The 12,936-nt window shown below is 33.4% G+C and overlaps 1 protein-coding gene across 1 annotated transcript in view; it reads left to right on the top strand.

Annotated features, from left to right (window-relative positions):
- The window catches only part of LOC117115058 (2-oxoglutarate and iron-dependent oxygenase JMJD4-like), a 22,489-nt gene extending 13,718 nt beyond the window's left edge, over positions 1–8,771 (top strand). Inside the window, exons 6-7 of the mRNA XM_033258714.1 lie at positions 4,926–5,069; positions 6,324–8,771. Of these exons, the coding sequence (XP_033114605.1) occupies positions 4,926–5,069; positions 6,324–7,004 (825 nt within the window). The 3' untranslated portion in view covers positions 7,005–8,771. The remainder of the gene's footprint in view (positions 1–4,925; positions 5,070–6,323) is intronic.
- The last annotated feature ends 4,165 nt before the right edge of the window (positions 8,772–12,936 follow it).

Genomic DNA, 12,936 nt, shown 5'->3' with positions numbered 1-12,936 from the left:
ACATATTCCCCACCCCCCCCCCACACACACTTTTAATTACCTAAAAAGCACTCTAAAGCTTAACACTATCAGATTTTATTTGACAAAAAAACTGTAGTATGCCCATACATATTCATGATGTGCCTATATATGGTCATGATGTGATGTGATGACTATATTTAGGCATGTCACATGATTTTGTCATATAAAATTTGATAGTCTTGTCCGAGCTTAAGCATTGTCTTGATATTCATCATTGGCTAATTGCCAGACACGCAATACAATCAAAGACCCTATATGGTCTGTGGTACAATGAAACTTACTAAAGCAAGCACATCTAGATAACAATGATAATGGTAATGCTATTGGTTGATGAATGATGATGATGGTGATAAATGCTAATGGTAGACGAATGAGGATGATACTGATAATGGTAATTGTAATGCAAAGATGATAATGATAATGGTAATGAAAATAATAATGACCTTTATGCATTTTACACTATCCTAGTTATGATTCTAACACCTATGGAGTGGTCAAGTGGCCAACCAGTAAAGGGAGGAAGCCCTAAGGTTTGCCACTGTGCCACATTTCTTCATCAATATAAATGGTCCTATACACTGCTTCACAGCCAATCAAATGATTGAGAGTTCAGAATACTTAAATTTTGTACTGGAAGGTGATTGTGTTAATATTGGCCAACCAAAGATATAATTTGAATTTTTTAAGAATGTCACTTACTTGAATCAATGTTCCCATACATGCTTCTGTGAACAGGTTTACTATAGGGGGTCATTCATTTTGTTCATTATGTCATAACAGTACAAGACATATGCTATGGGGTCAATAGTGTATGTACTTTTCTATGAATGATATTTCAAAATGACAAGACTCATAATATTATAATTATGTACTCTTGTGGGGAAAGGAAAGCGTAACAGAAAAGACTATGAGTTGTACTTTCTCTTACAATAGTGAAAAAACTGATGATCGCATTGGATTAAATTTGACCAAGAAAGGTAAAGTTTATACATTCAATATAATGCGCAAACAAATATAACAAGCTTTTGCGCATGCATAGTTAGTGTAACCATGGATACATTCTGTGTAGAAGTTCAGCAATGTGTGCGCTGGTAGCACACTTAGAAACGAGCTACCTGTTCGCAGGCTGAAAAAAAGCAGCCTGGATATTCTTGATTTGTTCGGTTAAACTCACTGCACTGCCTGTGTATTTGACCAAGAAGAATGTTGTGTAGGTTGTTATCACTTTATTAGTTTATTGGTCAAGATAACCAGGTTAGTTTCTCCAAAAAAAAATCAATTTGAACAGGACTTTAGAAAAGCCAAAAACAGAATGGATATTAATAGATAACATCAATGCTCCTAGAAGAAAAATTCTATTCCTCTATTATGGAAATACAGTGCTCACATTACAATTTACAAACAATATATACAATATATAAACATGAACTATGTATATTTTATCTAATTTATTGCAATTACATAATAAAAGTACATTATCATGAAGGGACAGTTGTAGATAAAGCAAATATTTTTCTTTGGGCCCAAAAGAATGCTAACATTATGAATATTAAGATGGTAGTTTTAGCAAGGTCTTGAAATATTATAATTATGTACTCTTGTGGGGAAAGGAAAGCATAACAGAAAAGACTATGAGTTGTACTTTCTCTTACAATAGTGAAAAAACTGATGATCCATAAACCCTTGTTCGCATTGGATTAAATTTGACCAAGAAAGGTAACGTTTATACATTCAATATAATGCGCAAACAAATATAACAAGCTTTTGCGCATGCATAGTTAGTGTAACCATGGATACATTCTGTGTAGAAGTTCAGCAATGTGTGCGCTGGTAGCACACTTAGAAACGAGCTACCTGTTCGCAGGCTGAAAAAAAGCAGCCTGGATATTCTTGATTTGTTTGGTTAAACTCACTGCACTGCCTGTGTATTTGACCAACTAATTTATTGCAATTACATAATAAAAGTACATTATTATGAAGGGACAGTTGTAGATAAAGCAAATATTTTTCTTTGGGCCCAAAAGAATGCTAACATTATGAATATTAAGATGGTAGTTTTAGCAAGGTCTTGAAACTAGATTCTAGATTTGAAAGAGGAGTACCATACCCGTGATCCTATCTTGTGCTTGCATCTTTATTCTGTATTTCCTTCTCTCTTTCCAATCTTTCAAATCGTATACCCCAGGGCAAGATTTAAATGTATGCGTGACATAATGACCAAATATTTAACAGTAAATGTTATTTTGCAATCATATCACAATTGCTGTCCAAATTCTCCAATACATTCCAAAGAGATTAATGAAGTTAATGATAGTAATGATTAATGACAAATCTTTATTTGATTAACGCACATGATAAATGAATAGAAGTACAAATGTTGAAGTTCAGTAAATGACAAACGATTTTCCGAGATGGAGGGAATAAAGATTATATGCGTTTCCAGCAAACATACTGATAACTTAAGGACAAATTAATGTGCATTAATAGATGGAGTGATGAAAGGAAGAAGACGGATTCGTAACATCTTTTGACAAATTGTCCGGTTATTTCGATAGACATATTAATTTGACTGTTTGTGTTAACTAGAAGCAGATGAGCCATGACATGATAGATAATTAAAGGTCTAAAATCAATAGATTCAGGATGGCCCATCCATCAGTACTACGCACAGTGTTTACCAGATGAAGAAAATCCAAAGAAGTCGTAATGCATAGTGTAAGTTGAGCTACCAATGCATAGTGTAAGTTGAGCTACCAACGATGTTTTTGTAACATTTGAAAATTATAGGCTGCAGTAGTTAAAAAAATAATAATCTCATACATTTTTTTTTTTTCATTCTTGTGCAATTTCATGTTGTGTGTTCTTGTGTTGCTTCAATATATCGAGGCAATCCTTTATAAAAACTCAAATTATTTATACAAAAATGATTTTGTGTTTTTATTAATATTGCTGAATATGCAAGGGCAATGTATACAGAGGCTGCTAGTTTTGATTATTACAATAGACATCTTATATTTTGTGTCGTGAGAAGTTTTTTGTTTTGTTTTTTTTTTTTTTTGAAGGGGTATAAGTTGAAATTTAATAATATGGAAAAAACATCACCAAAAAGTTGTATTTTGTAATAAAAATAAAGCCACATATACCTGTTCGGTAACAAAAGTTAAGTTTATAAGTAGAACGTAGCATTAGCAATCATGACCCGGTATTTAATTATGTATAGTTCACACCAGATGAACCTAATTCAACTTCTACTTTATTCCCTTAATACTAGTAAATATTTACTAGTACCATTAAAATTTTATTGCTTTAATCTCTCTCCGAGATGAACACAATAACGCTAATGACTGGTAACATCTAGGCTCATGTAGGTCAGTGTTATCTAAAGCTTCTAAACTGTATTATAAGTAACTGTAATTCTTTCGTTTAATGATAATGTTGTAAAAGTTTTTTGTTTGTCTTTCCTATGAAGTTAGACTTTTTATAGTTATCTTGCAATTTAAGTAACTTTTTACTTCTATATTATTCGTGTGCTTTTGCCTTTGTTGTTTTAATTTGTAAATGTATAGTAAGAAGTGGTGGCGCTATAGGTGGCTGATGGGGCTATAGACCCCCCCACCCCCCGTCGGGAAGACAAGTATATTATATAAATTTTGTCGGGGAATAAATAAATTTAAAACAAAATTATTCACATGTAATAATAATAATAATAATAATAATAATAATATAAATAATAATAATATAAATAATAATAATAATAATAATAATAATTATTATTATTATTATTATTATTATTATTATTATAGTTCAATGAGACTAATGGAAAATGATTTGCATTCTGTTATGACATATGCTCGCTTGGATAGCCTCATGATGCTTGGAATACATCGTAATAGGGGAAGCAACCTCGAACTTTGACAGCGTGGTTGACAGATTTCATGCAAAACTTCCAAAATGTAGAATTTCACTTTGAAAATAAATTAGATGGTTACATTGCATACTCTTTGTTTCTTGTTTTATTCAAAATGTTTGGGTTTTGGAAGCCGATTTCGGATTCAGAAAAAATACATGAAGTCATATTATAGTAGCTCCATGCCTATCAAAAAAGTAATAAGAATTCGCCATAATTCGTCAAATGTCCGTGGCTTCCCCCAACTGGGGGGGGGGCCTTAGGCGTCCCCCCAGCCAAATTGACCCCGGTAAAATTGACTGGGGCGTCAGTGAGTTGATTGCTTAACGTGACCTAGTTACTAGCGAATACTGGTCCAATCGTAAAATACTTGCCAAAAATTGTGTTTTGGAAGTGAAAAATCATCCCTGAGATGTGTAGCTATTTTCTAAAATGTTTTAGTAAATATTTACAACAACGAATGTTATCATTCTCATTCGTTATTACCTAATCTCTAAACTTGTACTGTGTTGGCATTAAACGAACCAATCATATTAACTACAGATAATTAATTACTGATTGTGTTACCATATGAAAAAAGGTAATAAAAAATATCAGCCTAATGCATTATAAAAAATATAGTTGATAGGTTGATACGGAATTGAACCAGGTAATTTCTTCTTTTCCCAATCCTATCCGCTTTTCCCCTTTCCCATTTTGCTGCCTTCCCATTTCTATAGCTGTATCATTTCATCTACTTCTCTGATTGTATTCCCCTTTCTTCTGATAGTTTTCTTTTCCCTGATTCTTCCTTTCCTCTCACTTTTCACCCTCCTGTTTCTCTGGCGTCTTTTTCCCCACTTTCCTCAATGTCAACTTTACCGTTTTTCTCATTCGCACCGATCTTCCACTCTGTTTCATTTCTTCAGTCTAACCTCTCCCACACATGTCTCCCATCTGTATGATGTTTATACTAACTATAATTGAAGAGATGTATTTTACATGGTTGCCAATTTAGGAAGACACCATATCTATCAACCACAACTGGTTTAACGGCTGCAATATAGATATTGTTTGGAACTTCCTACAGACCGAACTATTGGCAGTCAAGCGATCTATTAGTGACTGCAGGGAGATGGATGAGTGGGAGGAACAGTGTCAGGTAAGTTTAAACCTTGACGTAATATGTATATTAACATTTTCCCTGATATCACAAATTCTATCAGCACCAACGGAGCTAGCAAGTTTTAATATATGGGGTTACATCTCTCTCAGACCTATACAATTTAATAAAATGGAAAGCGGGACCTGTTTTGACATTACTGGTTAATCAGGCTTGGTTTAATACGGTATGTTTGTTTCAAACGTATCTTTTGCATAATGTCTGGTGGAAATCTGACAATGTTGCATTGTATTTTGCAGTCCGATCAAACACTATTTAAATAATAAAGATACCTGTAATTTATAGTCCAATGGCTACAATTTATTGGTTCGAAAACATGGGAAACTCAAATCCAAATGAACTGTTGTGCAGGGATCGAGTGTAGTTTTTTTTTATAATGCTTGGAGTTGCAGCTCTCAAAATACTCTTTTGATTTAGGATTTTCGTTACGTATCTACATGCAATCAACATTTTTTGATTTTGACATTAGCGTCAATTATTGACTGCACAATCAAATAAATATTTCATGCAGTGCTTATGGATGTAATATTCGATCGACTAGACCACCCTTTATATCAATTACGAATTGCTAACTGAGTGAGGGATGTTGTCTCTGTATAAGTAAACACACTAAATATAAGACCTGTACAAGCAGATTGCCATCTCAAAGCCAGGCTCTAGAGGATTTGTTTTTTAAACTTTTAAGACAAAAAAAAAAAAAAACAAAAAAAAAAAAACACGAAAAACTCAGGAACGGTTAATGAGCTACAGATTTTTGAATATCTAAAAAAGGCACGGGGGAAGGTCCTAACCACCTTTTTCACCTCGTTAACTTGGTTTCCATACAATCGCTACAAGTTATTGCTGACCGCTCTTGGTGATGCTGATTGGTTGGTCAAATCGGGGAGACTTCCCAATTGCGTCTGGGACTGCCACGCAGTACAACAGTTGTACTGAATACACTTTAGCGACAGTGTAGCGATTTTAAGAAAACTAGGCTTTTCCCAATTTTTAAATATTCAAAAATGTGTATCTCATTAACCGTTCCCTAGTTTTTCGTCAAACACCCTTTTTATGTCGTAGAAAAAAAACTCAGTTTTACAACATATCAAAACATATTTCTTCCTCCGGAGCCTGTCTTTAATATAATATTGCAGTATGTTTTGATTACATATATGATTTTTTTTTTATAAAAATGAATTGCTAAATAAAATAATTGCTGAAACATGGATTTTATGCTTGTATTGCTTATAGGTTATAATGAAAGCCAATACTGGAATCGATTATGCTGAATTTTCACAGTTCCTCACTACGATCGCCGAGCCGAGAATTCAACTTCTTTCACAACTACTGACGCAATATGAACTGAGTCCTATGTCAGATGTACCTCATACGTACTCTGATGAATTTGAGAATCGTAAAATAGATAAACGCAGAAACATTATTAATGGAAATGATATACGAGCTGAGCACTATGTACAATTGGGCGTTTCTCTAGAGAGCAATTCCGATGCAAAAGAACTATTTAACGAAACTTCGATAACTGACGGCTGTTCTGACCCAGAAAATAAGGGGCGAGCGTTGTCAGTTCATAGGGATAATTCCGCTGATAGATTACCGGAAAGAGAGAAAGTCGAGAAGTTTCAAGCGAATAAAGGTCATGATGATGGCATTCGAGATTTGCGTTCTGAAGATGAAGTTGATTGGGAGACAAATTGTAAGATGGATCTGAGACGATGTTTACTGTCAAACGATCGGCGTCACCTTGTGTTTGATCTACGAAGATTGAAAGATGTCATAGATAAGCTTTTAATGGAACTAGAGTTTAAGTTTGTCAAACCTGAGAGATTGATTGTAAATCCAGTCGAGATCTTGGATAAAGTTAAAACTATGCTCACTAAGGTAGAAAATTCGGGATTAAACGAACGTGTATAAATCATAGTGGTGCAATTGCTTAATTTCTTTCAATAGCCTTTCCAAGTACTGTTTATAGATTGTACTTAAGATTCTTTTAAACTAACATTCAACTTAAAAAGTAGAAGTTAAATGATGTTAATTGAGGTCTGGATGGAAAATATATCTACATATTGATTAATGGAAGTGGGGCCATAGCGGGTGGTTATAATGCTTGGTTTTCCCAGCAGGTCGTGTGTCCTACTGTTAAAACCATGATATTTTTCTCACAATTTGAAAATAGATTCAAATCCTAGTATTGAGACACGGACTAAATATCACTTCCATCTTGTAATTAGCGAACCATGCGCTGTTGAAAATGAAAAAAAAAATGAGTGGAATACGAAAGAACATGCCGAGATAAACACAAATCACCCCGATTCTAACGAATTGGGCATTCATGAAACTAACACAATAGCAGCGCCGTGATCTATTTATATCGTAATTGAATGTTATTGGTTGATCTTATTTTAAATCTTATGTTGTGGATAATTGATCTCAGTACTAACATGATTTGAAGCGTAAGATAATCATGCCCACCCGAATACAGTTCTAAGGCAGGACATTAATCACGGACATTTTTTACATTACTTATCCGCTTCTTAGGACAATGACATTCATATTTTAGACAAAGTATGGTATAAAACCAAAATAATCACTTATTTATATTGGTTTTGTTTTGTTGTAAACATTTGTCATTTGAGTTGTTACGAATGAACTTCAGCATGATTCAATATTTATGTTATGACAACATAAGTAGGCCTATAATTTCAACTTTAAAATATATTGTCATCTAAATCTATTATAATGTTATCATAAAAAATATTATTGCCTATTTTATATGTTTCTGTAAGTGATTTGCTTTCAAATGAAACATAGAACGAATGACAAAATGTACTTGTCAGTATGTTACGTTTAAGTAATACTTTTTCTGTGTTTTTGCATATAGGCCTACACTTACATTTTTAGCCAACTGTTTTTCATATGAAAGAAAAAATCCCTGACCCCCCCCCCCATCTGTTACATACTAAAACTTATGCCTATGGTGTTATTTTTAATAAGCAATTTAATTTTTCATTTTAGATTTACTAGTTCGTTTTGTGGCAGGACATTATTCTTCTTGTGTTTCTATTAGATAATAATCCATGGGGCATATTGATTGTATAATATTCTACATTTAAAATAATAAGGATTAAATAAGACTGGTTGGAAGATGGTTTTATCTCAGCAGAGATTATTTAAAATTAAATAACGCCCCCTATTGTCAAACTAAATTTGCATTATATTTTATTGGCGGTGTGTTCAAAGTAAGCGAAGTTTTATTGACTGTCGAAAGCTCGCGAATGCTACAAATGTGTGCAATCGTTGAATTTAGAGATATTCATACAGATTGGTACAGTATAAGTAATTAAAGGTTGTGTTTTAATTACTATCGTTGTGGTTGTCGCTACTAAATTAGCAGATCATATAATTTAATGATTGGCTAGAATACAAAAATATTTGTGTTGATCTCGATTATCCTTAAAAGTGGTTACATCTCAGTTATATTATTTCGTTTGATGTTTGTTGATCATCTACAGATTTATCAGTTAAAGCTAATTGTAGTAACTGCAAAGGTTAAGGGTTACTATAATAATGGGAAATAAATCACTATTTTAATAATTATATTACAGTATTGTTAGTCATCACGTAAATAGTCTCTCGCTATTGGATAAGATAAAAGTAAATAAAATAACAAATAAAAATTAGGCCTTTATGTTGTTTGTTATAATATTTTAAAATGTATAAAAAATGAAACCGTTCTATGGAACGCTAAGAGGGCAAACCGTAAATGGAGTTTGCCCGTTTAGCTTGCCACAATTTTCCAAGGATGCTCCACACAAGCAAAACTACAAAAAAAAAGGGGTTTTTTTTGTTTTTTTTTAAAATACATAATGTGTTTTAAATTCTGTATATAAGTCTATGTTTGTCAACGTGTCCATCCATGTCTATGCATGATTCACAAGAAAAGTAAACAGGGGACCTGTCTCAACGTGATCATTCATTGACCGGAGCGCTGGACTTGTGGGACTGTGGTGAATGCGGTACGTAAATATTCAATATCCGGGACATTAATTACAGGCTAAGCTGCGTCCTAGTTAATTAATGACGAGTTTCTTATTAGTAAAATTTCAATTTGTTGTTGCGTGTATGCAGGTCTTCTATGCCTGAGTACTTGAGAACGCTGTGGTTTGAGTAAGCTATGTTTATCCACGTCAGTTAGTATTAATTGTCTAAATCATGAAACGCATTCTCCCTGTAGCATTATTGAATGACATAAGTTAATCCTACAGGCAATGTAAACAGAAAATACACGTGCAATTATGACAAATTATTTATGAAAACACATTTATAATTATTTTCCCGCATCTGTATGTTTTTTCCTCATTTTTACAAGCAAACGATTATCGGGCCTAAATCCAAGATATCCTTGTATCTATGTCTACCTATCATCATCATCATCATCATCATCATCATCATCCTTTACTGTGCAGAATATCGTTTGAGTTTAGTCACACATGTGGGTTGGTCACAGTTGCTGCAGCTGAGCTTCCTGATTTCCTTAATCTTATGTTCCATATTTACAAAAATCTTTTGGTAATTATTCAAGCGTATTTTTATTTATTTTTAATTTTTATATATATATATATATTATATTTTAATCTGTAATTCTAATATCTTCGAGCAAGGTCAACTTCTGACACTCGGTTCACGAATTCCCCGAGTGATGTTGACTCCACAGCTTCTTTGGGTAGTGAGTTCCTCAGACGGATGGTGTCTGGAAAGAACACCTTTATTTCTTGATTTAGGCATTCTGAACCTCTGGTGGCTGACGAGGCTGCACAAGATTAGTATGCGGGATATCCACAAGCCCGTTGACGATTTTGTACATCATTGTAACCATGGACGTACATCTCCCTTGTTTGTGAAGTGTCCCATTTTAGCTCCTCCAGCATACGATTGACACTACTTCTGCGAGAATAATCTCCCGTCACGTCGTTGGAATGACTCTACCTTCTGTATGCCTTTTAGCTGCCCGATCTCAGACACAGCCAGAAGACACAGCCAGAATACTCAGCAATGGGCCTTACGAGTGTGTTATAGCACCTTTCCTTAATTTTCCGTGGACATTTTCCCAAATGTCTACCCGTATGTGCCTTCTTTAGCTTGGCATTTGCTTGCTGCCTATCGCCGAATTAGGCCTTAAACAAATAGATAAATTCGTCGCTCACATCACGAACTAACACAATCAAAGTAGATTGTGTTAGTTCGTGAAATCACGTCAAAACGAGCGCGTATTGGTTGTCAAGCAATTTTGTATTCTTTACCACACAAAAAGTCCTTAACAACAACAGCGCGTATTTTGACGCGATTTTTTGATTTCACGAACTAACACAATTGAATTTAATTGTGTTGGTTCGTGATGTGAGCGACGAATTATTTCCATATAGTAACGTGTGATATTAGGCCTATAGGATATCTTTTCAACGCTGTCCAGTATTTTTGACCCGGGGCCAATGTCCAAACTGTGTGATGGAGTTGAATAGGTTGGTGGTTAAGATGCTTGTCTTCCAATTTCGGGGTCCTGGATTCAATTCATGTCAATGTTCCAGGATTTTTCTCACGACCAAAGCAACTCTAGTCCCTAAAGCCTCACATTGAGATTTAGTTTGTTTAAAGGATCGTTTATTTATGTTGTAAGGGATCGTCACCTACAACTAGGACAGTGATATATATTCGCTGTTGTCTATCATTGTTGCATGTGCGCTAAATAAATAAATAACTAAAATAAAATATCGATTTATTCTCTGCGCCGAATTCACAGATGCCAACATCCATGTGACACCGAGTGAAAATTGTGCCTAGTACAATTAGGTAAAATGACCTGCTATAGTGGAATAAATTAAATAAAAAAGAGACTTAATTAAATTTATCTACATACACGTAAATTAACGTACCAACATCTATGACGGAAGGTTGAGTGATTTTACGAGAGCGTGTTTATATTGCTTATTATGAAAATTATACCGTATTTAATGGGCTAAGGCCTGGAGGCTTTTATCTTACAGTTAGGCTATGGAAGCATTTCCTCTGTGTACATTCTTCAGTGATTTTCTAGATCTAAAATACAGAATATCATTTCTAGCATAATCGAATGAGAGTGTTAATAAAGCGTGACTTTCTTATTGTTGTACTAATCGTCCACCGGGGACTTCCCTAAATCTGCTTCTTTTCCCCAGAGCACACGTATTTTTGTTTGTATAACCTCATGGCATAGCTATTGGTAAAGCGTTAATTCTATCAAATCATTGTTGGTAGTATCTAGTAATGCAACGACCAGGACTTAGGCATAATATTGGTGTATTGTCCATGAATTAAGGTGATTGATATATGACAACAATTATATTTGTTCGTATGAAACTTGTAACATATCCTTTCCAGGTGAAAGTTGAGCAGTGGACGAATTCGTCGCTCACATCACGAACTAACACAATCAAAGTAGATTGTGTTAGTTTGTGAAATCACGGTAGCGCGTCAAAACGAGCGCGTATTGGTTGTCAAGAAATTTTGTATTCTTTACCACACAAAAAGTCCTTAACGACAACAGCGCGTATTTTGACGCGCTTTTTTGATTTCACGAACTAAACACAATTGAATTTAATTGTGTTAGTTCGTGATGTGAGCGACGAATTATTTGATAGTAAATGTATCATAATACTGCTTCCTGTCATAAATGAATATGTGTTATTGTTAAATACATTGTTATTTAATCCAATTAAATATGTATTATTGTCCTCAGAAAGACATCATGGGACAATATCCACCGATATAAGTCACAACAGTATAGTAAACAAAAAAGAAAATTATAGACAAGCGTAGGCTTATTTTAACTGCAATGTATCCTGATGTAGGTACTGTACTCCAATAAGGTACAGATGTCGCGCATACCCCAGCTGTATTACCATGGCCTAAACATAAATAATACTATACATTGTACCTCCGTTATATTACAACAACATAATTATGTAATTATAAACCAAGGAAATATTCAATTCAATTTTTCAATTAAATTCAATTCAACTTTTATTCCGGAATCACAAGATTCAAGATTCAGTTATTGACTTGTCCATAAGCAATACAAAAAGACATTATTGTTTTTGCTGTGGTGTTTTTAGTACCAGGGTGCTGAATCCGATTATAGTTAGGTCTATATCGAATTTTGTAAGAAAATAATTTTTATTTAGTCAAGGAACCAATTATTTGTTATATTGCCTCATTGAAAAACAATAATATTTTTTAATTACTACAATTCATTTTAAAATAAAGTAAAGCAAAATTGAATAGAATATCAATTCTAAAACAAGCATTTGTATATAGATACGTTTTTGTTGCTTTTATTGTTAAAACACATTTTCTAGAATTGCGTCGTGATATAACACGTTGTATGACTGTTAAATATTTAAAAATAATAATAATAAAATAAAAAGAATAAAATAAATAGACATTTTTTGTCCTTCTAAATTATGTTCTTGGTAATCGCCGTTTTTTTTTTCGTTAGTCAATTCTGTTTTTTTACTTTTATCAGGCCTTGTTTTATCTTGTTATTCAAGCAATGAGTGGTTATTTTTACCTTGTCTTACTTTGATCTTTTTTTTTGTGTATTCCTCTTTGTGTAATTTTTGTTAGTACTGTGATGTAAATTTTTTCTTCTCCATTCAGACTATTTTTCAAAAATAATGAAATTAAACAATAACAGTTTTATTACCGTTATTTGACCTTTGAAATAATCCATTAAAAAAAATTTTTTTTAAATTTATTTAAATAAATTGTGTGTTGTTTTCTGATGAAATATAATAAGAAAGAAACGAAACCA

This window comes from Anneissia japonica, unplaced genomic scaffold (assembly GCF_011630105.1).
Source record: "Anneissia japonica isolate Jap-2015-1 unplaced genomic scaffold, ASM1163010v1 scaffold199_len4679917_cov187, whole genome shotgun sequence".
Taxonomy (NCBI): Eukaryota; Metazoa; Echinodermata; class Crinoidea; order Comatulida; family Comatulidae; genus Anneissia; species Anneissia japonica.
The sequence above is the reverse complement of the archived record's forward strand: the minus strand, read 5'-3'. Positions and strand labels throughout refer to the sequence as shown.